The 27992-nt window shown below is 33.8% G+C and overlaps 1 protein-coding gene across 11 annotated transcripts; it reads right to left on the reverse strand.

The window, feature by feature from the left end:
* Nucleotides 1-673: 673 nt before the first annotated feature.
* Nucleotides 674-27821, reverse strand: PHYLLO (2-oxoglutarate decarboxylase/hydro-lyase/magnesium ion-binding protein). Of its 11 annotated transcripts, XR_016521174.1 has the most exons (27): nucleotides 27151-27790; nucleotides 26929-27040; nucleotides 26458-26574; nucleotides 25296-25397; nucleotides 22407-22466; nucleotides 22188-22256; nucleotides 20957-21061; nucleotides 20692-20886; nucleotides 19918-20016; nucleotides 18602-19171; nucleotides 18220-18444; nucleotides 17652-17954; nucleotides 15121-15188; nucleotides 12680-12838; nucleotides 11220-11345; nucleotides 11006-11137; nucleotides 10792-10906; nucleotides 6683-6838; nucleotides 6139-6381; nucleotides 5847-6014; nucleotides 5573-5716; nucleotides 4612-4695; nucleotides 4234-4520; nucleotides 3746-4039; nucleotides 3505-3662; nucleotides 3292-3399; nucleotides 674-1245 (listed from the first exon to the last, which is right to left on the reverse strand). XR_016521174.1 is itself a non-coding variant. In XM_068642937.1 (26 exons), the coding sequence occupies exons 5-26, from the start codon at nucleotides 22458-22460 to the stop codon at nucleotides 999-1001; spliced, it is 4200 nt and encodes a 1399-aa protein (XP_068499038.1). In that variant the 5' UTR covers nucleotides 22461-22466; nucleotides 25270-25397; nucleotides 26458-26574; nucleotides 26929-27040; nucleotides 27151-27821; the 3' UTR covers nucleotides 674-998. The 11 variants fall into 11 exon arrangements, 3 of the variants coding, with proteins under 3 accessions (XP_068499038.1, XP_068499037.1, XP_090158883.1); XR_011084958.2 differs by having other exon boundaries at nucleotides 3746-3993; nucleotides 4234-4695; XR_011084959.2 differs by having other exon boundaries at nucleotides 3746-4048; nucleotides 4234-4695.
* Nucleotides 27822-27992: the final 171 nt, after the last annotated feature.

Raw genomic sequence — 27992 nt, forward strand, 5'->3', positions numbered from 1 at the left:
CACAAATATTATAAAAAACATTTTAAAGGAAATATGCTGATTTATTAGAACTTAAAATACAGAAGAATTTAAAGATAATAACATGCTACTAATATTAATTAATACAGTTTAATATACATTTGAAAATAATAATAATAATGTTTTGAGTCCTAGAAAAAAATTCTAAATTTTAGTTCTTGCTCTTACTTTTAAATTTTAAAACCAATTATTTTAGTCAATTTTTTAAATACTCCAACTTTTTCCGGTCCAAAGTTTTTCTATTTAAAAAGAAATAGGAACTAAAATCAATGCTTTAAAAGATAGGACCTGAATTTAAGAAAAAATTCAGGAACTAAAATATCATTAACCAATAGTAATTCTTATAGTTTAAAATGAAATAATTTAATTTCAATTTGAACATGTAGATAGTAATATACATGTAATAACAAATTTATATTTGGCAAAAAGTAGAATCTTCAAAAATAATCTGTCTCAAAATTATGTAGATATCACTATTTGAGTAGTGACATGACAAGAGATAGAAAATAAAAGAGTGAGTTGATTGAGAGAAGAAACACTTAGCAAAAAATGAATCTGACTCATCTAAGACATCCATGTATAGCTATTGTTCTAAAAAAACTTTTATAACAGATCTAAATCATCTAAAGTGAACAATTTACTTCAGAGAATAAAATAAATAATCTCAATCAATAATAAGAAGATCAATAATTGATGTCATATAAATGTACAAAGCAGATAATACATGTGTTAGCTAGCTTTGTTTATTTCAGAAGAGTCAAATCCAACACATGTAAGGCAAATGAATAACATCCATAATAAAGCTCTCGATTCTGAGAGAAGAAATAATGGAGATAAAAGTTCCTTCGAAAGAGAGGGTAACCCTTTGTCATGACAGAAATCAAAAGAAAACACAGGAAAGAACAAGGGAAGTTCTATTTAGAAAAACATACAATGTACCTTTCCTACCATTTTGATCCTCTAATTGGAGAATACAACTTTCACAGTCTTGTGAGGAATCGTGCTATGGCAGCAATGATAGCCAGAGGATTCTCCAAATGAGCAGCATGGCCAGAGTTGGGAATCTCAACAACCTCGTGTATAGCATTCCCATTTTCATGCTTACTCCCCAAGCCAGAACACAATGCTTTCATCATTTTCTGAGCAATATTTCTAAATTTTGTATCCTTTTCTCCATGAATGATAACAAGAGGTACTCTACAATTTGGCAAATCTTCCCACATTGACCTGCTCTCTCAGGTAACGAGAAATTGTTAGTTAAATGATGGCCGTATATCACTCAAATATATAAATTAAGTGGTGCAGATAATACAAATTACTGATTCTTATAATTGGCTTTATCTCACAACCTTAGATATCTTCAATCCTCTTAAGTTTGAAAAAGAATAAATTCTTTCTTATTTCACATTACATACATTGGATATAAATACAAAATAGAAGTCCACTTTGGACCCGTAGCAAATAGAGTCATTTGAACTATAGGTATCCCATCTATCCCATTTCTCAATTTCTTTGTATTGATATTAGAGATATAAATGTAAACATTCAGTTATTAAGCTGGTTTAGTTAGTTAGTTATCTGTTTTTCTGCCATCATTAGTATATTACTGCAACAACCTCGTCTTGAGCCAATATATGCTCAACTCGAATCTTCTTTCTCATTCAATGCAATAATAATTCTTTTTCTTTTTGTTAATCTTTTCTCTGTTTTCTCTCATACCAATTCAAGGTCCCTCCGTTCCGCATCCAAATATTTTCCCAATTCTATAGCTGAAAAACTTGATACTTCCAATTATTTTCATTGGAAATAACAAGTTGAATCTATCAGATTTGTTGTGTAAACCCAGTGATTTCTCCACGCTTTCTTTCAGATGATGATGACCCTGCTTCTGGACTTATAAACCCAACCTATGAAGAATGGGAAGTGCAAGATCAAATCTTGCTTAGTTGGTTTCAATCGACGCTTTCAAAGTCGATCTTGTCTCACGTTCTTTGATTTGTCCACTTGTACTAGGTATGGGAACAAATTCATGATAACTTCTTTGCCCAACCCAAGGCACATGCTAGACAAATTTGCTCCGATCTATGTGCCACCTCTCTGGGATATATTAAATCAATTGCTGATGAACTTGCCCAAATTAGAAGTCTCGTCCATCATGAGGAATATGTTGACGCTATTCTAGAAGGTCTCCCGTAGGAATATGCTTGGTGATTTTTGTAATTGAAAGTAAGTTTGAAACAGTTCCAACAACGGAAGTTGAATACTTGAATGTTTTCATTTATATCTCTAATAAATGACCGTCTCTCTTTTCAACATAGAAACTTTATTGAAACCACTAATGCAATCAAAGCACCTGCATCAGTTTAGGACGTTATAAATGACAAAATTTGGGTTCAGGCCTTGAAGTAAGAAATGGAGGTAATAGAAAGGAACTCAACTTGAAATGTTGTTGATAAACTCAGACAAAATAGTTGTAGGATGTAGATTGATATACATAGTGAAATATCACTAATGAGAAATAAAAGTGATTCAAGGCAAGACTAGTGGTAAAGTGATACTCATAAACTTATGGGATTGGCTATGAGGAGAACTATGTCTTTGTGTGGCAAACAATGAGTACACTATAGTATGAATCACTTTCATCCTAACCGCCTACTTTGGATAGAACCTTCACTAGTTTGATTTTGAAATGCTTTCCTGCATAGAGACCTAAAAGAGGAAGTCTGAATGGAGATACATCCACCCAAGATTTGACTTTCAGTGAAGAAAATGAGATGTGTAGTTGAAGAAGGCTTTGAATGACTTGTGCTTTATTTTCAACCACTGACCATAATTTGCGGACATTGTTTTCAGCCAACAGTCTGTTCATGCATTCAAACACAGCTCTTTATTCTCAGTTTTGTTCTGTACATGTGTAGTAGTGTTCCTTTTTAACATGTACTCCACTCCCCTAATAGCTCTTTAGTTTGTTCTAACTCCATTTGTTTTCTGCTTGCGTTTGTAGTATGTTATGTCTTTTTTATTAATTCCATCATCGTATCCGGATGGAGGGTACATTTTTTAATGGTGATCGGCATGTATAAAGTATGATGTATATACTACATATTTCATGTTTTTATTAATTTCTCTGTACAAAATTGAAGAAATTGGGTCAATGAATATGGTTTTGTTGCTCCAAACATCCTAAAGATATTCAACTGGATGGGGAAGAAGACACTGATAGAGATAAATGAAGCAAAGGAAGAAAAAAATAGTTAAGCTTAATTTGCTTACAGATGCCTTCCTATGCTTAATCCAGACAACATTTGTGCAAGACTCTGCACATCATCATGCTGCAAGCGACTAGCAATGATTCGATTGGAGTGGGGATGACTTCTTAAGCTGTTTGATGATACAAAAGTTGACTGAGATACTAATAGAAGGATTACATCACAATAGGATGAACTTAAATCCCACATAGTCTAAAGATTAGAAAAAAAGGGTTACCTTTTCCACAGCTCTCCAGCATACCAGGAACTGACAAAAAGTTGTAAGCCATGTGTAATGAATGTGCATGCTCTAGAATCATCTTTAGCCGCACGAATTTTTCTTGATAATTTATCATTTAATCCAGGGCTTCCAGATATTAATATGACACCCTTTATCTGCATCATATATGCTCAAATTGTTTATCAACGGTCTTGAAAACATTAAAACGAAGTAATAACATTGAATATAACCGCTATACCTTGGTGCCAAATTTGAGAGCCATAAACAATGCAATCCTGGCGCCCATTGAATACCCGACTAGTGTAACCTTTGCTGGAGCTATGTGGTGAATTAATTTATGCAATATATCAGCAATTGTCTCCAGCGACAGCCATGGCTCCTCACCAACACCCTCTAAGCCATGTAGTATTGATTTTCCATGACCAGGAAGGTCAACAGAAATGCACTTTGCTGATCCAGAAAAGGTCTTCATGATATTAATCCAGTCTTCACCAGTTCCAAGAAATCCATGAAGAAATACCAGCACGTTATCCTAAATTTGCTAAATAAATTAAATCAGATCTATATGAGGGAGTAAAATTTTACTTTCATGAATATACATACAAAGACGGAGCATGTTACCCATATATACAATAGATTTGCTTGTAAAGTCATGGAGACTTCATCTAAAATCTAGCCATAATACTCTTCATTACTGTAATCATAACATTGGGCTTGTATACTTACATTTGCTATATGGCCAGTCTCACGAACTTCAAAAGAACAAGATACATTGTTAAGCTCTACTCTACATTGGTACCGACGAACTTGCTCCTGAACAATAACATATGAGACAACTTTCTTGTCGACTTGAAAATCACGTACATATCGACTAGCACTTGCCACAGACGCTTCAACAAAACCACTTTGTGGATTACGACAAATAGATAGAGGATTTGGTGTTACATCTTCCTTAAGCCAACGGTAGGTTCCAAGACCATGTGCTATAGTAGGTGCTGGCACATTATCTAACACTTTGAGTTTACCTAAACTCAGTATTTCAAGATAACTAGAAAACTGAGTATATGCAGAAAGACTAAGACTGCTTTCAAATGCAGAACTTACAACAACCATCTTCCCCATATGGTAGGCCCATTGAGCAATTAATGCTGCATTCTCAAATCCACCAACAACACTTGGTTTAATAACCTGAAAATTCATTGCAAAATTCTTAATAAAACAAAGAGTTATCATTTCATATTGACAAGGACACAAACTATTATGCAATTCTGATAAGAATATTTTGTTTCATCTAATTGGAGTCATAATGATTGAACATATCAACATAAAAAGAAAATGTCACCACTCTAGCTTGTTTTAGAGTAAAACTTTATTTTCTCCATTGACAATCATCAGAAGGAATTACACATAGGGCTGAAAAATAGGAAATCCAATAAATATGAAATTTCCTCAATTAGAAGTTTTCTAGGCTAGAAAGAAGGAAAAATATGTCAATAACAAAATCTGATATAATAATTTCAGATCTTTCCTATTTATAATTATTATTTCCTACAATCAAGAACAGTGGATATTCATCCTAAAAACAATTGCATCAAAAATTTAATGCAGTCCTACTTGACCTCAATAATAATTAAGCAATTTTTCTAGTTTGTTCTAATCCTATAGCTTGAATAAAACGGAAAGAGTATTGCATACACGTAAATAATAAAATATCTTTGAAGATCCAAAAGGGTAGTGTACTTTCTTTATTCCCTATTTCTCACAATTTCCTTTTTTTCTGTTATAGGGACAACTTTTCTCAATAATAGAAAGATGGGAAAATGTAATTAGTGTTGCAGAAATTAATAAAAGATAGTCCTCTTTCAACTATACCATAGCAGAATTACTTTGTTAATTTATATTGAATAAATAGGATAAAATTCTCTCAATTCCTTAGAAAAACAATATTGCAGTTTGTTAATATAATTATATTTTTTTATTTTGTTAAGACACAACAACAAACAATACCTACATGATGTAAACCTAGTCTGCCCATAATATCTTACAGAAATTTTTATTTACTTACAACAGCAGATATTGCTGGATGAGTAAACTTCACTAGCTTTTCCATGGGATTTTCTTGCATGCTATCTATGGTTTCATCTAGGGCAATAGATAAGCCACTTTCTTCACAAAACTTGAGAATATTATCTTCATCCTGAACAGGCTCCTGTAAAGGGGATATTTTAATCAAGTTATAAACAAACATGCACCAACATATAAATTGGTGGAAACCATATAAAGAAAAGCTGAAGAGTGAATGCATAAACTAAAAAAAAATGTCTACTTTCTTAGTCTACCTCAATATACTGTAGGTTGCAATCCTTAACCAAAGAGCTGAATTTCATAGCTTCTTCATAAGTCCAGTTTCGATTAGCATCTGCACGGATAATAATCTGGCAACCCACTTTCTTTCTCACTTCTTGTATTATTGCTGCATCAAGCATTGGATCACCCCTGCGAGCAACCTGCATATCAAGAGCATTATAAACCTTTGTCCTTCTCTAGATACCCTAACAGTTGGTATATATAAAACATAGTTGAGGGCTTATATGTGTAAGCAGATGAACTAAAGAATGAATACTAGATCACCTTCAGCTTAATTGCAGAAAATCCTTCCTCAATTAGTTTGGCGGCCACATTAGCAACTTCAGCTGGAGATCCATTTGAATCAATCAATGCACAAATCTGAACATTTAATGACCTTTCACATTTGTTGTTCTCATTTATTGAGGGATGGAGTACGTTCAGCATGTTGGAGCCTTTTGCATCAGCAATGGCATTGAGGATAGCCATTTCCAAACCACATCTAACACTTGGAAAAATTGAAGATGGCTGCATCACAACAGCAGGATCTTAAATCTGTTCGTCACAAATTGATATCTTAATGTCATGAAAGAAGTTCCCCTAACATTTTAGCTGAAACGTTACAAGGCACAATATGGAAAGATTTTATTTGTATATTTATTCTATAATCAAACTCTTCATACAAAATCGCTTTGTTAGAGAAGAATTTGATACAACATGAAAAAACTCATTAACAAAACATCTAAACTTTTAGGTGTAGCCCCAATAGTGGTTTTTATTTGTATAATATATTTAGCTGTTCCTAAACAACATAGATTAGACAGCTTACCATGATGCCCAACTCATGCCATATCCAATATGAAAATGAACCCTTCAATAGAGAGAGGAAGCAACTAACATCAACATGTTCCATAACATGGATAAGAAACCTAAGTTGATATTCGGCATCTACCAGATTTTCCCTGTGGATGTGAATTGGTGCAACCTGTTTGGTGTCAGTAACACAAGAATTTGTTCAAGAAAGTTTAAGAGAAATTAAGAAAACTGAAAAAGGAATTAGATAAAATAACAATAAAATGGAGGTGTACAAAAAATTGAAAATTGAGGACTCACAAACCACTCATTTGGTTAACATAGATGAGGTTCAATTGTGAATAACAGTCACTCTTGACCTGAGTGAACCACATGGTTAATAGATCTTGCAACTGTAGATGTATATTTAGGACTGTTCATATCACACTTGATAGATTAAGTAAATTTGAAAGAAACTTTACTCAAAATGAATATGTTTGTTGAGAAGGAGAACATAGTTGCAAAATTTTGAGTTACACTATATTGTTTAGGCCAATAACATAAATATAGAATCAATCTAATTTTAGTTGATCCTAACATCATAAATTACTATATTTATAGGATTTGAACATATCAACAAGATTCTAACATTCTCCCTCAAGCTCAAGTATATCAAGAAGGTCATATTCACCAAGCATGTGAAATATGTAGTTAATATGAGGACGCCTTAGTGATTTTGTGAATATATTGTCTAGTTAATCATGGGAATTAGCAAACTAGGAGATACTTCCCCAAACATCACTTTCTCTCTACCAAAGTGACAATCAACTTCAATATGCTTCATCCTTTCATGGAATATTGAATGAGGCAATATGCATGCTGGCCAATTTATCAAGTATAGAACAAGATATATGAAGAGTATTAAAATATGAAAAGAACAATAGGATAAATCCCTTGTGTATATTGAACACATAGGGTTATGTTTATATAGAAAAATGAACATATGGGCTAGTCCATTACATAAATAAAAATATCTAACAATATATGATAATATCTCATAATATTTCATAATATCTAATACTCCCCTCAAGCTGGTGCATATAAACCATATGTACCCAGCATGTTACAAATGTAATAAATCCTAGGTTCTTGTAAGGGTTTAGTAAAAATAGTTGTTAATTGATCATTTGAATTAACAAACTCGGTCTTAATATCTCCCGATATAATCTTTTCTCGAATGAAATGACAATCAATCTCAATATGTTTGGTCCTTTCATGAAAAAATGGATTTGAGCTAATATGAAGAGCAGCCTGATTATCACATATAAAAGTCATTTGAGTCACCTCTCCAAATTGAAATTCTTAAGTAATTGTTTAAGCCAAATAAGCTCACAAGTAGCAAAGACCATAGCTCTATATTCTTCTTCTGGACTAGATCTCGCTACAACACTTGTTTCTTGCTCTTCCAAGAGATCAAGTTATCACCAATGGAAACAGCATAACTGGAAGTTAATGAGAGTCATCCGAGAGAACTAAGGAAAAAGGGGATGAAGCACGTTGTGAGACACTACTATAAAAAGAACTGCGACTTTGTTTACCTAAATGACATGACTCACAAGACAAAATAGAGACTTTGGAGAAACTTGGAACAAGGTGTTGCATCTTGGCAAGACTAGGATGACCTAGCAGAGCATAAATGAGAGATGGAGAATCCATAATCGTGCCAACATGTGTAGATGTTCATAGGTGGTAAAGACTAAGAGACTCACATCCGGTGCCAATCATCCGTCCCGAACTCTAGTCCTGTAAACAAATAGAAGCTTTGGTAAAAGAAATAACACAATCAAGGGAACGAGTTAGACGATTAATGGATAAAAAGTTAAAGGGAGACCTAGGAACATAAAGAAAACATTGTCAATGGATAAAGAAGGAAGAAGATGAATAGTACCAACACCATGGGATGAGACCCTAGAGCCATTGGTCATGGTAATGGATGGTAAATAATCGGAGCTAGACAAACAAGAGAAAAAAAGATTTATTACTAGTAATATGATTGGTGGCACCTGAGTCAAGAATCTAAGGACCAAGAGTATTGGAGTAAGGCCAGCAAAAGGTGTACTTGAATGTGCAACAGAAGCAATGGAACCAGAGTTCTGACAATCCCTATACCATTTAAGAAATTCGTTGAAAATAGCAGGTTGGCCTAAAATATCAAATGAAGTAGGGTCCATGGTAGAAGGTTGCATAGGAACATTTTGGGCAATTGCATCAGATCTAAAAGGACAACCATGTAAGGCATAACATCAATCAATTTTGTGGCCAAGTTTGCCACAACGGTCACATTTGTGACGCCCTTTGTCTGGCTTGGAAGGACGAGTGTGATCATAACGCTAAGAGATTAAGGCAGAAGAGTCACCAACTGGAATAGGTATATTAGTGATGTGTTTACCTGCACACGCAGAAAGGTAGAACGAGTGGAAGTAAAATTGGGAACAACAGGAGATTCCAAAATCTGATCACGAACATGAGAGGAAGGCCACGTAAGCCCAATAACATGAAGAAATTGGACCATTGCTCTAGTTCTTGCAAAGGACTAGATGCAGGAGGCATTAATTCATTAAAATCATGAAGAACATGTAGTTTGCCCAAATATTCAACCATTGTACCATCAAGACGACGGTAAGGAGATTTTGACACACACCATAAAGACGTTGAGTATCATTGGTGTATAATAATTTCGTTTGTTCCCAGACTTATGAACACATCTCAAAAACACGAAAAAAATTGTTTTAAAGATGAGTGAAATGTAGAATTAATAACAATGCATAATTAAGCATTAATTTTAAACAAACGGGAAGCCTCATCTGCAACAACATTGCGAACCATTAGGTACGATGATCAACATAATCTTGACTATTAAGTCATAATTTAATATCGGAGGCCCAAGTGTCATAATTAGTTCCATCCAACTTGTCAATAGAAAGATGAACATTGACATAATTAGTATAGATAGATGGATTGGGCATAGTGGCAGCCGAAGAAGCCATAGATCCAATTGTCGGCGACATAGTGACAGGAGACGGATTGGGCCCAGTGGTAGGACACAGATCCATAAATCTAGTTGCCATCCAATTGGTGACAACACCTCCGACGAGTTTTTGGTGAGATTTTCGCTTCGACAAGTTTCCGGCGAAGGTAGCTCTAGCAATGACGAAGGTAGCTCCGGCGACAACGGCGGCAATGGGTGGCGGTTGATGGTGAACAGTGGGTTCACCAAAAAAAAAAAATTGAATCCTAACCCTAAGCTCTGGATACCATGTTAAGAAGTAAAGAAAATAAATATAGGATTGATATCCCTTGTGTAAAATACACACATAGAGGTGTTTATTTAAAGATGAAAATAATAAAAGAATCAATAACATAATAATATAAACTATGGGCTAAGCCCGTTACATTCAACACTCCCTATATCGGAATATGACCTTTTCGAATGGGTTGTGGATCGAACTAGATCAATACCAAAATTTGAAGATGTGCAAAACAGATGCAGCCACATATGTTGAAACCCTTGAAAGCAGAGTGTTTAATACCAAACATGGTTCTCTCCCTGTATCGGAATATGATAGATTTTTGAATGGATTGTGGATTGAACTAGATCAATACCAAAATTTGAAGATGTACAAAACAGATACTGCCACACATTTTGAAACCAGGGGAGAAGTTATACAGTGTGAACCATAAATATCCACATAGGCTAAACCATAAATATCTAGTCCCAAGCTTGAGATGTCTAGTCTTCAATGTGAAGGGGCATGCTGCAGATGCTACATCCACAAGAGATATGGTCGAATTATATATATATATATATATATATATATATATATAAGTGAGTGGATACGTCACCTTGCAAATCAGCATTGTGGAGTTGAGTTAAGCTAAAAGTTCACTTTCTAAGAGTAACAATTTGTATATCTTTAGCAAAGCTATGAACTCTAACTATGTAAATACATTTTATATGTAACTAATCAAATCGATAAAACATTTTAGTTACAAAAATTAAGCTCTTCTCTCATCTTCAGTTTCTTAAGAACTGGTTGATATTACAAACCAATACAAGAGATGATATAACATTAGATCACTACCAACCTCACCATAACCAACACTTCCATCTTCAAGCTCTAAAGAAAGAATAAATCCTTCTTTATATAATTCTTTGCTATTACCCACAAATGCTGATGTTGGTGGAGCTTCAAGCGCAATCCTGCCACAACACCATTTCATCCAATCCAAGGAAAAGAATTAATAGAAAGGAACATTAAAATAAATTAGCCATTACAATTTGTGTAATGCAAACACTCACCTGTATTTAGAACATTGTATTTTGCGAATTTTGTATAAACAAAACTCATCATGTACAGAGCCTTCATTAAAAACCCATGAGAGATAACTCATGGTGTCTTGAGCAGTTTGGAGTGCGAATTTTTTCAAAATGCTGAATCAAGATACAAAGTTGTCGGCAAAGAGTTGACAATCCATTACGTCAAAATATTAAACAATCAAAAGCCTATATAAACCTGTGGAAACTGGCATTGGCATCAATGGAACTCTCAATTTCAATCATACAGTCTGTTTGCTCATGCTGACCTACACACAAAGCTTCTTTAAGTTCTTCCTTTGTCGTCACATGTAAATGTTTGATGCTGCAAATGTATTGTTTTTTCCTTAGCCAAAATGTAGCATTATTAAAGCAAAGACTGAATATTGTGTGCGTATGTGTAGATAGATAGATTATAACATTTCTGCTTAGAGAGAACCAACCCAAACAACTATGCATTTTAGGTCTAGTCATCTATTCAACTGTATATAGCATAGCTTTTGCCTTTTTCTGTTTAGATTTTGGCTTCGTGTCTCTTTGAATAAGTTGATATTGACGTATAGTTACCTTATGACTTTACCGACCCTCTATCACCAGAGGCTCAGCTCATGGTACTATTAAATTTTTCACATTGCAATAAAACTGAGAATTTTCTATATACATAAGATATTTTTGCATACCTTCTTTGCTTTAAAAAACTGTAAACCTTAAGAGTGATGAACTAATTATTACACAACCCATTTTGTCTCACTGAAAAACCACATTGGAACAACATAAATTTTCACTGCGTGAGGAAAGTCAAGATGGAAGCATCAATCAATAACTCCCCAACAAAAGGCACCTGCAATTCTAGAAATACGCATAACTTCCCACCTCCCATAGTGTAGTTTGATCATAGAAAACAATTGAATTCTAAAACAAAAACGTCACTTCCACCTAAGATTAGTAAACCATCCAGCAAAACCAGTACCCATATTAGAATTCTTCAAATCAAATGACCCATGTTTAATTTCTACCTAACCAAATCGAGGGCCCAAACTCATCAACCTTTGCAGTATATTCACAACAATTTCCATCAACAGTACTTCATTTTTAGCATCCCAAACACACCTGCCAACCAACTTAAGCATGTATACCAACCAATTACTCACGATGTAGCTTCAGACCTTATGAACCCCAACAACTAGACTGTAGATTTAATACAAAGCAGTGGTTGCCCTTGCCAATCGCAGAATAAGAAAGCCGATTGTGTGACCATAGGTTTAATCCAACACTCCAAGATCTGAACTTAACTAAATTCAAAACCTTTTCCACCAAATAAGTTATTTTCATGAATTTGAATTTTGTAACTTATGATTATTTCCCAATCCCTTACAGCTTCATACATACTCTTTCATAGGTAAAATCTGTTTTTTTGCATGCAAACAAAATTAATTATCTTAAAACTACTTTTCAGTACATTTACCTAAAGAAAAACGAATTATGATTATAATCTATTATAACAATAATTGATTATGCATATAAATGATTATTGAAATAATCTAATTATTGAAGTTGTCCCAAACACACCTTTAAATTGGATATGGCACAAAGAAAACTAAAATATCAACGATAAAAAACATTTTCCACACAATTCATGCCCAAAGTTAAGAATCATACCCATGTGCCATGCATAGTTCACGTATTGAAATGTTGTGAGAGGTGTAGAAGTATTCATGCATTATGCTTGTTTCAACTTTATCGGCCAAAGGAAGATTACTGAAAATTGCTCCTCCATGATTATTAACCACAAGAATTGTCATCGGTTTCCGAAATTTCCTAGTTAGCATATTTTCAGAACATTAGCAATGGTTCATGAAAGTAAAAGTTGCAATAGGATAGCTTTGTTGAACAATATGTACCTTAATAGATAATAAAAAATATATAACAAAAAAATAGACACTATCAAGATATCTCTAAAGATAAATGTTCATACCATTATGCAAAAGGTCATATACCTAGAAAAGTTTATTAAACCTACAGCACAATTATTAATCCCATATAGTGAAGCAAAGTGACCATCTTCAAAAATAGTGGAATGGCCACTATTTTAAACTTGTCAAAGCTGATCGGGGAGGTGAATTCAAACCCAAAACAAATACATCATTGAACTACAGGTTACTCAAATGAATTACTGCCCTCCTAAATGAATCAATAACTTCTCTTACTTATACTGAACCAAGTATATCTAGATGACATTGTTTTCAAATATTTGTGTAGACCTTGGCACGATGCTATTGTCATCAAGCTGTCCAGGAAAAATATTGGTAAGAAAGAGAAGATTTGGAGAAGCAAAGGGGTTTAGATATCATCAATGTTGACAACAGATTTTTTTGGTTAAATTTGATTGTGGATAGGATAGATAAGGCATGCCTACAAGGGGATCTTGATCATCTATGATCATTATCTTGCAATTAAAATGTGATTGCTGACACAGTTTTATGAGAACTTTTAGAAAAAGACAATAAGGATGAAAAATGAATTAAGTTTCTCCAGCAAGTTAAAATAAACTTTCACACTTTAACTATTATAGAAGCTCTCTAATCTACCCTCTCCAAAAACTAATGTGTATAAGTCGATTTTAACTTCTAAGAGAAACTTAATAAATTTTACCTTATTTAAGCAAAATTTCATTTAAGCAGGGCCTTAATCATGTGGTTTTAATTGCTTAGTCATGCGGCTTTTAATGTCTTTATTGGATTGCAGGACTTTAGTTTTGTGCTGAACTAGCTGTTATGGTGTTTCTTTTATTGTAACTTTAATGCTTTTTATTGAATGTCGGTAGCCACATCTGTACATAAGTCCAAAAGTTTTATACTGTACTAGAATCATGACTTCTCATCTCTCGGTTGCTCATATATCTAACTTTAAACTGACATTTCCAATATGGAAATTTGGGGTCTAGTTGCAAACTTTTAGAGTTTAGATTGATAGCTAATCTTCCCGCTTTGGCAATGTTATAAACGTTGACACCTTCAGAACAGAAAGAATATGTTGTAAATTTAGGATTCAAACCCATGGCCAGCCATTCCCGAAGTTACAACTTTTACAATTGTCCTCAGGTAGACTCTCAGTGTTTACTTACTAGCAGAATGTTCACTAATTTCTTTAAAGTTAGCTTAAACATGCACAAGCCTATCACAAGAATGTTTTTGCATTTTTCACAAATTGATTGTGGTGTCAAAATTCTGCACCCTAACATACATGGGGTATCCTGGCTAGAAGGGATCTAAAACATCATATTCAAGCTCTTAATACACATGGAATAGGTCAGTTATGTTATTAACTGCTACAAGTGCATGGTGCTAGTTTTCTGTTCAATTTAGTTTTTGACATTTTTTTTTCTTTTGCTTCAAGTTTCCCATTTAAGACTTCTGATATTGTGGTGGTGAACTTGTATCCATTTTACGATAAAGTCACATTAGCTGGTGGCATTGAATTTGAGGATGGAATTGAAAATATTGACATTGGTGGTCCAGACATGATTAGAGCTACTGCAAATGTGGTTTGTTTGACTGAATACGCCAAGCCTCGAATAAATTTGATCTCTTGACACAATACAAATCTTTATTTTGTCATGAAATCATAAAAGGTTTTCTAATATGGCTCAGAAAATATCCGTTTGGCATATACACTTGAACAACTTCTGTGGAAAGTATAAGAACTCTTGTTTATTGCATACAGTCTTTGACCTGAATTTATTAGTTTTTCTATCTAATTACTTGGATTTGGATTGAATTTTTAAAATTCCACCCTAAACCCATGCCCAGCTTAACAGAAGAAATGTTCTTGGACCGTCTTTACTAATGTACCATAACTTTGTTTCTTAAGTCTTTCACCAAACCACTAAATGTGTTCTCACATGATTTGGAGAGAACCATGTGTATCAACTACACCAAGGAACCTGAATATAAAAATAAATAAATACAAGGATCCAAATTCCCCTACTTAAGATGAGACTAGTAACAAGTAAAAGTACACAACAATACACTAGTAACAAGCATTACCAAAAGAATACATAAATATTGTATGAAATGAAAAATTGGTAGATAATTTCCTACCGCTGGTTCAAAATTGCCAGGCCATTTGTATCATGCAATAAAGAAATATCTCCAACTACACATAACACCTGAATGAAATTAAAATAAACTATTAACATTAGAAAGGAAAATATGGTAAACTATTGAAATAAAAAATAAATGGAGAAAACAAAACAACAAAAGATGAAGTTTTTAAGAAATATGTTCTCATAAAAGACACAAAAACAGGCACCAGAATCACAAATGCATGTAGAACTATCACCTTGAGAAGACGTGTTAGCAAGCATAGCACAAGGAGGGGCTACATTAGCATCCTGATTGAAATTCTTTAGATTGGGGTTCACCTAGGTGAAAGGTTCTGGTGTTGGACTAAGAGGAATTGAACCGTGCAGGTTGTAGTGTTGAAGGATCATATAGAAGAAGAGACTCATGGGGTTGATAATGTATTAGCCCTTTAGAAGCAAATGATGGGAGTGTGACCATATACTTTAAATAGATTTGGCATTGAAAATTGGAAAATGTCCACCACAACCTTTGCCAGGATCACCACCACCACCATGACCATTGGTTGTGTCGCCTCGACCTCCACCATCACAAGCATAGCCACTATTAGATGTAACGGGCTTAGCCCATACATTTTGTATTTTTCTTATCTATGAATACATAACCCTGTGGGCTCAATACATACAAGGGATTAATCCTATGCCTCTTTTTACTTTATTTTAACATGGTATCTAGAGTTAGGGTAAAATCCTTACCTTCCTAGTGAACTCATTGTTCACCGGTGACCTTTTTCTCCTGTCTTCATTGTTGTTGTTTGGCTCGATGACACCTCCATTCAGATTATGCTGACCAAGTGACCACCAATCAAAGCTCCCACATGCCCTCAAGCGCTTCTCCAAGCCTCCCCATTGCCACTGCTTTCTGCCGCGCGCGGCAGTGATCACTAATGTCAAGATCATTTTGTTGTTCTCGTTTTGGATCTACCCCTGTCATCCTAATCGGAGTTTCTTTGTTTTTTTAGGGTTTGTCACTCTCCTCTATGGTTTTTCTCTCTCTTCTAAATCTATGACATTATACCTTATTTATTCATCTATATTAATTATGTCAATGTACATCTATCCATTGACAAATTGGAAGGAACTAATTATAATACTTGGGCATCACACATTAAACAATGGCATAAGAGTTAGGATTATGTTTGGTAATCTTTCCCAAAGTGTGGCCAATATTGTTGAAAATGAGGTTTGTTGTTGATTGAAAATTGATGCTCAATTTGAATTATGCATTGCTCTCAAGTCTATGATTCACTCTTCTTTAAAACAAAAATTTTGTGCTTATGAAACATGTTCAAAAGTTTAGGAACAGACCAAATTATTGTACACCAGTGATACTAAACATCTTTATGGTGTTTATCAAAATCTCCTCAATATTGTTGCTCTCAGACGTCTTAATGGTACAATGGCTGAATATTCAAGTAAAGTTCATGCTCTTCTTCACGATTTCAATGATTTATTGCCTCTTGCCTCCGCTCTCTCTCGAGAACTTGAGCAAAGGTCAAAGTTTTCAATGTATTTAGCTTTACATGGACTTCCTGATGAGCATTCACATGTTCGTGATCAGATTTTGGAATCCCATATTGTGCTTAGATTTACTTTAACTTGTTCCATCCTTTTCCGTGTGCTAAGTAAGCCAACAACTAATATACTTGCTTCCATTGATGACTCTTCTGTTTTGGTATCTCAGCACGATGATCGTAATCGCCCTCACAAGCCGAGCAAAGAACGTCACAAGTGTGAAGATTGTCACAAGCTAGGCCATAGAATTGACATGTGTTATGCCTTACATGGTCATCCTCCTCAATCTGCTGCAGTGTCCAAATTGCTCATTCACAATTGTCTACTTTGGGTCCTACTTCATCTGATACCTCAAGACAGCCTGCTATTTCCAATGAATTTCTCAAAATGGTATAAGGATCGCCAAAAATCTAGTTCCACTGTTTGTATTGCACACACCGGTACATCTTTTGTAGGTCTCACTCACTCCAATCCTCTTGGTCCTTAGGTTTTAGACTCAGGTGCCACATATCACATTACTAGTAACAAATCTTTTTTCCTTCTCTGTCTACTTCGGGTTATTTACCTTTTGTTACCACGGTCAACGACTCTAGGGTCTCATCACAAGGTGTTGGTACTATTCATCTTCTTCCTTCTTTATCTATTGATAATGTTATTTATGTTCATGGGTCATCATTTAACTTATTATCTATTAGTTGTCTCACCCTTACAAACAAGGTACCCCACCCTCTAAAATTACCATCACAACCCTCAGTATCAATCCTTTGTTCAAGGTTCTCATATAGGAAAGCAGCAATGGACATACATTGAGCTAACAATATCCTCAAACAAAGAAATGCTACTTATGAAAAATTCCTTTTTAACATAAAAAAAAATCCCTATTCTAAACTCTAATAGTATAATCCGACGGGACAGCTAACAACAGAAATCATCAGCTATATCTAAAATGGGTATTTCTGAAAATATAACAGTTACCTTTTTGTTGCATCCTTCAGCAAAACCAATGGCTGTACTAAGTAACCCATCTATACCACTAGCACCCCTGTTAGCAGCCACCCTCACCAAGTTAATTGGTAGGTCTGAGTTTAACATTATTGATGAAACACTTTGATTGCACATAGACCAACTGCGCCCATATAAATTTGCATCCCGGATAGGCATACTGTTACCAAGAAATAGAGCAGACTCGGAGGTAAGAGCTTCTGACATCACATGAGCAACATAAGGTTCAGTAAGGGAGCATTCTGCAGTAATTTGAAATTTTATCTCCCATTCAACCTACAAATTAAAATGTTATGAGAAAATGACATAGCTGTATCCAATATCAAGGAATAATTATCAGCCACAAACAGAAATCATGAAGTGTAGTTGTCCAATGCCATTCTAAAAATTTTAAAGGAGAACATTGGCAATGGTGGAAATGCTTTCAACTGATTTCAAACTGCTAGATACGATACCACAGGAATACATCAGATTAAATGTAAAAGAAATCATTGCCACATTACCATAACAAGAAGTAACTTTTCAATATTAGAATCAATACCATTTTACTCAACAATTGTAGGGAAATGCTCCACATGCTCCTAGTATGTGAAACTGAAGCTTTAAGTAAGCAGCCCACAAATTCAAAAATTGAAGTTTGTAGACGGTGAGTTATAATATGTGATGGATCATGACGATGAGGATGTGTGTCAACCATAATATATGAAAAAGGAGCACGATCCTCAAGAATTTGGCAGACTCTTTTGCTAGTTAACCTGCTTCCTATCTGCTCCAAATAAAAAAGGAGTATGGGAACAAGTGAAAAAGGCAAAAATATCATATCAAGAAAAGAATATGAAGAAACATAACTTAAAAAAGGAAAGTGAAAATTGTAGAAGGAAATAGAAGGGGAATTGGAAATTTTTTGTAATAAGTGGTAATACCTGAATAACCACATCAACGTCTAACCAGCCCTTGACAGTATCTGAGAGAAGAACATGATCAAGATTATCAACAAACATAAAGTTTCTTTCAATATCAGGAAAAGAACATAAAAGCGTTCTCAACCGCAACCCTGACAAGATATCTGCTACAACAGGCCACTGAAGGTGTTTAGCCAAAAGCAGAGCAGCCCACATCTCATCTTCTGTGTGGATTGCACCAAATAATAGAAGACTATTCTTGGATCTTTGAATCAGATCCAAGACTTCAGACATTTCACCAGGAGCATTTGAACTACTAGTATGAGACAATCGCATATGAAGATACTTGGTAAATGGTTCAGCATTAGTCATCCAGAAATCTAACCCTGTTAAACAGCTAGACAACCATTTGCAGGGACTGCTTTCCAAAGGCTCTCTAAAAGAGCAGTTGATATGCACTGGACCACATGGTGAAGAAGTTGCCCGATGTATAGCGGAATCAAGAGTGGTAAGTACCATCTTTGCAGGAATTTGATCTGTGGGTGCAGGGAGATTAAAGAAAAATCTCACAAAAGAACCAAAATGGTTCACCTGAAACAGAAATTCAATGTGTTGCCTGAGTAACCAAGGAAAACATGAATATAAAATATTCCTTTATTTAGAACAGCTAATCACTTGTAATGGAAACTACCTATATTTGATTTAAAATCATCATAGGCTTTCCAAATTAATGCAGTAGATGTAACAGTGAATTATAATATTAAAAAATATACAGAAACAGTCCCTCTTTTAACAAAATGGTGAGGTTGTTGCACTGTGATTGTTGAAAGAATTATTAGAGTTCTTCAGAGGGAGAGAGAGAACAAAAGAGAAACACAAATAGAACTGGTACTACTGAAAAAATCACGGGTTCTCTTTTATATAGAGAAAGAAAAGGAACATAGCCGTAAAAATGCAACTAATAAAACAGCTATAACCAATATTATAACAAACTTAATACAACACTCACACCACCACCATCCGGCAAACTCAAGGTGGATGATAAATTAACAGGAAGAGCAACCACATTGATTTGTCCCCGAATAAACATGAAATGGGTCAGTTAGCCAAAGGTTAGTTAACTACTTGCTCAGCTACATAAAGCTGATGACATCAACTATTAAGTGTATGTAATTATTTTTCTTTCACTTGTAAAGAAAATAATTCCTCTCAATTTTCAGAAATTCCAAGAACCCTATACTCCTCCCCCTTCATCCTAATTTAACATTGTACAATATGCATGTGTCTGTACTCATGTCTACTTATACAATGATATTTAAGAATATAATGGCTTTAACCTGATCAATTGCTTGGTTTGCTCCACAATCCAAAAGCTCTGGAGGTCGATCTGCAGTAAGCAAAACAAGTGGCACAAAATCTTGACTTGCCTCCACAACCTGCAAATTTTCAGTCATCTAATTAGATAAAAAATATTACTTGTGTCATAACAAACTTGATTAACATATCCCTCTAGAGAAATAAAACTACAAATCAAGTTTATGTAAATAAAAGTAAAAAATAAGTGTCAAATATTTAATCATATATTAAATAGGGAAACTTACATATCCATTATTTAGGGATCCTGTATAATCTTGTATCCTAAAATATAGCCTTCATATTATTATATTGTTAAAATAAAATCATCAGTGTTAGTCTAAATAAATAATAGTTTGTGTGAACAGCTGTTAGATGTTACAGCTTCCAGCTATTATTAGCCATAGCTTTTTTATGCAAGCAGTGAATGTAGTCTTTGCTGTAAGCGGTGTCTATAAATAAGCCTGTACTCCTCTTATTTCAAGTGTGCCAAAATAATAAAAATTTCAGTTTGTTCCTCTTGTTCGTTTTATCTAATAATCAGTGTTAAAACGCACAATTTTTGTACAATTATTATACCCGAAAATCCAGAAGTTATTATCTATCATTAAATTCCAATAACGCGTGTATTACCAACAACATAGAGAATGGAAACAAACCAAATCACAGGCATAAAAATTATTAAATCATTATACATTCAACAGAATTCATGACAATAAGGAAAACCATGTCAAACAAGCAATACTAATGAAACTTACAGCCGGAAGAAGGTTAGAAACTGCTGTGCCTGATGATGTTATGACTACTGCTGGAATGTGAGATCCTCTTCCATATCCAACAGCATGAAATGCAAGTGAACGTTCATCGAAGCATGAAATACAAGTGACCAATTTGTGACTTGCAGCAGCAACAGCAAGAGGGGAAGATCTAGAACCAGGAGCAATACAGAAATACTAAAAGAAAGAATAAATCATAATTGTGTTAATATTAGCACATTTATAACAATTTATCAGATCATCTCACCATCAAACCGAGTCTTGTGCATTCTTCAACAATAAGTGATGCCCAAACAGCATTAATATTGGCACTTTCTTTCAGTGAGTACGGCAATTCATTGGCATGATCCAACTGATAATAGAAGAGAGAAATATAGCAAGGACAAATTTCAGACAAACTTACTCATTCTAGCAATTATTAAATAAATCTCCAATGCACCACGAAGTAGAAAAATAAATAAATCTTAAATAGCATTACAGAACAAGAAATAAATTGGATAATTTATTTTTTCTATGGTAAAGAAATCAAATTTCCCAAATAAACTAGAGTGTCTAGCAACCATCATAGCTAGATATATGGAGCTTTTTAGATATAGATCATTCAGTAATCATTTAAATTTCAAAAAACTTGTTATTATCATAATTGAACATAAGGAATAATTTTTTTTTCTTAAAAATCCCAACTCAAATTTGGCTTTCTTGAATTCCAAACTCTTTTATTCCATCAATTTAATATAGAGAATATTTGAACTTAATTGCTTTATAAGTAATAAAGCACTAAAAAAAACCTCTTATAATAATTTGATCAAATGCATTTAGTACAGTGAGAATCTATAACATGTCTCATCAATTGAACACATTAGTTCTTCCCTTCTTCTCCCCTAATGTTGAGTCTCTCACGTGTGTTTTGGTGTGTTACATTTCACCATTCTCATAGTCCCCTTCATGATTAGACTCAAGAGTTGTCAAATGGTTCTTTATTGCTTTACACCTCAAGTTTGTCGAGTTTTTGTCCTAATAGATGTAACTTTCATTAAAAACTATCCTTTGTTAGTACTCAACTTCAAGGGAAAAGTATTTTGAAAGTGGACTTGGTGGGGTAAAATTAGGATAAAGATATCCTCAATATCTCCATAGTAATTAGGAGGAAAATATCTTTAGGATCTTCTTTTTATTTCAGCAGATTCTTATTTCCTTATTTTAGAGGGTATCGTTGCTACAAACAAAGGTGATGAGAAAGTAATAGGTATAGGTGTGATCGTAATCAATACAATAATTCTTTATTTCCCTAAATAGTTCAAGTGTTTATCTTAGGCTCATTACCTCTTCCATCCTCACAAGATTTCTACGTTCTATCTTTTTGTAAGTAATAAACTGATTGATTTTTGCTAACTAACTTTTCCTTTATACTCTAGCATTATATGGCTATATCTGGATAAAAGATAAAGCATTATATATTTGCAATAAAATTACAATACCATATTATTTGAAACAGCAAGGGTTGCGGATAGCCTAAAACAAAATTGACTTGAAGATGGAGACTCTTTCTGCAATAGAAGTGAATGAAATTAGAAATGTTCAATTACGCAGAAGAGTGAAAAAAACATACACTTATGCAGGAAAAAAGTAAATTTAATATTAATAAAAGAAAAAGTGAAAATATAAAGGATGAAAAATTTACTGGAAAAATAGAATACCAGTTCCATGATGTCACTCAGACATTCTCTTCCTCCAGGTGCAATAGTGTTCATGTAGACCTGGTAATTTATGTAGATCATAAATAAACAACTTGGAGAAAGTTTTTGATAGATCAAGAAATGTTTGTCGCTTAAAAAAAATATTGGAATATGAGCATTACATGAATTAACAAAAAAAACATGAGCTCATAAATGTAAACACTCAACAATAAACATAAACCAATAACAACTTTAAATTTAAAAAATTAACGAAAGGAAGGATATACATACTATTGAATTTCAGAGAAAGATTTCTAACTCAAACTAACTCAAACCTCGTTAACTTTCACACTCAGATATTGATACCATGTTGAATTTCAGTGTAAGATATTTAATAATATCTAACACGAATTATTGCTCCTCGACCGCTGCCGCTCACTCTCACAGCCACTGTTCCTCTGTTTTTCTCTGTATGCTGCCTTGTTTTATAATGGCATGAAGGTGCCTTTTTTTATAATGGCATGAATTGGTGAAGGTTTAATAATAGGATGGATTACCTCGGATAGTTTATTAAATGAATTATCAGCCTATGTGTAAGTATTGAATATTATTTTTCATATATCAGTGACTCTTACGAGTCGAATTATGATCCTCGAGTTTAACAACATCGCATCCTTCTATAGTCCCTTAAATTTTAAAAAAAAATATCAATTTAGTAATATATAGTTTTAGTTCTTAAACACTAAATTTGAGGATTAAAAACTCATTTTTAGTCCTTCAAATTTAATGTTTATAGATTAAAATGGTATTGTTTTTAATTTTGAGACACTAAAATAAACTTTTTTTTTATTTTTGAAGACCAAGATTAGGAATACCTTAAATTTCGCAGTTTAAAAACATAATTATATTACATTTTTATTATATAATATATTATTGATAGTAATAAAAAAGCTAAAACATGTTTTTTGTTCCCCAAATTTGGGTCACTTTTATTGTAGTCCTCCAATCTAAAAATTACTTTTTAGTCCCAGAATTTCAAAAAATGCTCTTTTTGATCCCTAAACACTAACACTCCTTGTTGACATGGCTATCAACATTCATGTCAGCAACTACATATCTAACTAAAATAATGGTGAAGAAATTTATTTCTTAGATTTTTTTGGCTAAAATATCATTTTAATTCCTCGAATTTAGGTCAAATTTTATATTAGTCTTCCAAATTTAAAAATAATTTTTTAATCCCTCAAATTTAAAATTGATTTTTTGTAGTCCCTCAAATTAAAAAAGAAAAAGTGAATTAGCATCTCTAATTCCAGACTAGTGTGGAACTTTTGTTTCCCAAAATAAAAACTTAAGTCAAAATTCAATTCATGACACTGTGACAAAGAACAAGAAAGATAGAAGATAAGAAGGGACTACATTGTGGTTGTAGAAGTAAGAATGTTTAAACATAGTTAAAGTTGACTTTCTCAAATTAAACACTATTAATTACTTCAATAATATCAACTTTGAAAATCAAAATGAATTATTTCAACATTAGAAGATTTAAGAAACCAAAAAAATAAATAAAATTTGGCACACTAAAATAAAATTTGATCCAAATTTTAGAGATTAAAAATACTTTAGCAAAAGAAAATTAAAAAGTGCATTTCCACTTCATTATTTTAGTGACATATGTCATTGTTGACGTGCATGTTGATAGCTACATCAACAACGAATTTGACACCGTTAGTGGCAAGGGACCAGAAAGATCATTTTCTGAAATTTGAGGACCAAAAAAGCAATATTTAATTAGGAGGACTAAAACAAAAAATTAATAGAATTTGAGTGACAAAAAACAATTAAATTTTAATAAACCTTCAAAAAAATCATGTCATTCAATTAAATCCACGTGGCAAATGTTGAGTTGGCCTTATTTGCCACATCATCAATGTCACTAACATCGTCTAATTCCAAACTCTAAAAATAGCCTTACACAAAATCAAAGAACTCAAAAATAATTTTTTTTAAGAGGAACTAAAAATAGCCCCAAATTTGAAGGACTAAAAACATTTAAATCTAAAGTTTATAAAAAGTTCTTCTATTAAACTTATCACTAAATATGGGATGTTTTCTATATCTCTTCATGTTAGCTTGACATTTGAGGCAGAGGTTATGGAGATTATTCATGCAATTGAGATTGCTCCCTTGAAGATTGAAGAATATATGGATGAATTGAGTGGAGACTTTAAAAGATATATATTTTCATATATCACATATTTTTAGAGAAACAAATAGATGTTTTGATAGTCTACCTCCTTTGGGATTACAAATCGGGGTTATTTTTGGTAGGAAGGTGTTCCTCCCTTTATTTCATATGATTTCCTTCGTATATATATTTTCTACAAATACTGCAAATGATTGATACTAACTGGTGTACAAACCTAGTTACAATTACAGTTAATATAATGATGAAATGGCATTCTAACTTTTGATTAGTAAAAATGATACTATATTAGGCAGCAACTACGTCCAAGATTACATAGCTGAGGCAACTAATCTAAATATGCAAAACATATTACTTTCCTACTCTAAATGTCATGTGTATGATGTAAAATGCAACACATTAGCAACTTCCATAACAAAAATTTGGAGACTATTAGGATACTATAGTAAAGCAACAATCAAGTTGTTCTCCACATTGCATCAACTTAGTTCTCCACAAGATGACTAAACACAGAAATTGATTGTCGCTTTGAGTTATCACTAACTTATTTAACTCAATGACCAACTAGAAAACTTGTTCACTAAATCCCTGAAGGACTCTCATATTGACACATTTGCAACAAACTCGATTCAAATATTGGCAATTAAGTAACAACTAGTTGTTTCAAGAAAAGCTTACACATTATGGAAGAAATGAGCTTATACCCTTGGAATAGATCTATCTTCAACCAAATTGAGTTTTCTGAGAGCACCTCTAATGCATTTGGATTTCCATTTGTCAATAGTAGACCAGACATGACACATAACCTAAACCATAAGAAATATAATATCAGGCATGAATACAGATGGGAGCTTATTTTTTTATTTTCATTTTTTTCATAACACAAGAAGAAAAGGATCCACTAAATTAAATGAAACAAAGTGAAAGGCCCAATGAAACCATAATGAAAGGTTTCTTTTTCATTGAAAAATAGAAATAATTCACTGTTCAGTTTTAAGAAACTGACAAAAAAAAGAAAATATAATTCACTGTTTACCTTAGAATTCCAAATTATTTGAAAAATGATAGAAGCAAGGAGCAATGTAAAATACATATATGGTGATATAAGTTTGTATATTGAAATACAAAATGCAAAGATAATGAATTATTACAGAGAGGAACGAAAATGGATGAGGAGAGAATGAGAAAACAGTAAGAGGATGAAAGGATTTGACGATTGGTTTTGCTGAGTTCTTTTGCCACTCTCTTGCTCATTTTTGTGTTATTGAGCACAATTTCTTCCTCTGTAAAACCAGTTCCCAATCCTATCCACTTTTATCAATTTCCCAATATCAAAACCGGTTCCTAATCTTGTCAAAATTTAATGAGCAACAACGATGCAATCTTGGATTTATATACTTAAATGTTGGTATTTTCCCCCAGTCTAGTCTCATCTCGGTACATAGTTCATTAAATTGGGTATGCTAAGATTTTGATATGTAAAAATTATTCATGAAACCTTTTGCTAAAGCTGATAAAAAAAATGAAACATTTTTGCTAAAAGCTTCTTTTAGGAGTGTTGGTCACTGACACTAGCAAAGCTTATCTGAACAAGTGGTCAGACTCTTCTGAAGAGAAGTTCAATTTCAATACAAGGTAGAACGGGCCTACATTAGCATTACTCGCACTTCATGTCCATAGGGTATTAACAGTGAATATGTGTTATGTAAAACCACTCATGAACTATACCTAATTGCTTACAGTTTTAGTTGGTTATTAACACAACCCCGAAGGCTCGCCTATATTATGTTAGTATTAGTATAATGAAGGTAAAGGTAAATATACAAAACAAAGACCTAAAAGATATCATAAAGACAAGTCGGGCACCTGGTCTAGAGAAATTTCAAGCAAATAATAGGCTTCTTGAAAAGTAGAGTGAGAAAAGTCATCCCATGCTAGCGTCATTGACAGAATGGAAACACTTTCCAGCTCATCCAACTCAATCTGCCATGACAAAATTTGCAGCCAGAAACGGAAGCAGCAAACAATATTATGGGCATGTTTTGAGGAAACTCCACTGTAAGCACTTCTATAAGAGAAAAATTATAATAGTTTCTCCATAAGCTAAGACTAGTTTATACATGGGATAAAATTCAGATTTTGGAGAAGTAAATCAGAAATAACTTCTACAAACTAGCTCATGTATAAGCTAAAATTAGCTCATGTATAATATGTCATTTTTCTTTTTCTTTTTTTTCTGAAAAGGCTTATGGAGAAGATTCTCCAAACAAAGCCCGTAACAATGACGATATATTATAAAGAATTACTCAAAAGCGCTATTAAAGAGTTGATTAATACCTGAGGGATGAAAAACCAAAAAGAACCTTCCTGGTGACTCACATTACCATCATCCAAATTAACATCCATAAAACCATAGGCCATTACATTGGCGGAATCAGAAGACACATATCTGCAGAAAGAAAAGTCTGTGTCAGTCCTTCATTGCTTCATAATTCTAACCAAATAGAACAATGCAGTGAGTGAGTGAGTGAGTGAGTGAGAATATTAAGAGAAAAATACCTATTGACGAAAGTGCGGTGGTCTGAGGTTGGAGGGAGAAATGAAACAGCGGCACCGACGGCACAAACGCCGCGAGTTCCATTGACGTAGAGCGACTTAGAATCGGCGTTGGTCTTGGAGAGGTAAACGAGAGGGAAAACGGAGGAGGAGAGAGGTTGAGAGCAGAAGAGAGAGAAGGCCTTGGAACTGGGAGGGACGGCGAGCTGAAATCGGAGGAATCCAGTAGAGGAAGGAGGCCTCTGCAACTTCAACGTGTGGAGTGCGTCCTTCAATTTCTCGAGTCCTTCCTCCAATGTCAACGCCGGAGAGAGAGTCCGCGTCACGCACTGCTCGAAGAGCACTTCCTTCTCCAGAACGTCGCCGTTTAGAGGCACCGGTCCATCAAACCTCACTCCGGAGACTCCGGTAGCCTGACTCCGGGTGCGAGTGGCGGCGTTGGCGGTTGGCATTCCGATTCCGAAATTATTAGCAGCAGTCTGAAGCGTAAACATTTGGCTGTTGCAAACTCTCCATCTTCCCAACGGCGACACCGCCAAAATCATGGATAACGGATAAGAAACTCAACTCACTCTCACTCTAACAATCACTCTCTACCCGTTTATTTTCCACCTAGTACATAAATTTGATGCTTTCTTTTCTTGCACTATATCATTTAACACACCATCCAACATAAAATTTAAAATTCAACATTCTTCTTAACTTCATCTTTGTTTATGAAGCAGAAATTCCAAAATTGATTGTTATGTATTCTAAAATTAGATATTTGAAAGGTAATTTGTAATTTTCGTCTTTCATTTAAGCTTATATATGAGTATATTTAGATAAAAGTGAGTTATGAGTTT

The sequence above is a fragment of the Phaseolus vulgaris genome, chromosome 5, assembly GCF_051622355.1.
Source record: "Phaseolus vulgaris cultivar YP4 chromosome 5, ASM5162235v1, whole genome shotgun sequence".
Classification (NCBI taxonomy): Eukaryota; Viridiplantae; Streptophyta; class Magnoliopsida; order Fabales; family Fabaceae; genus Phaseolus; species Phaseolus vulgaris.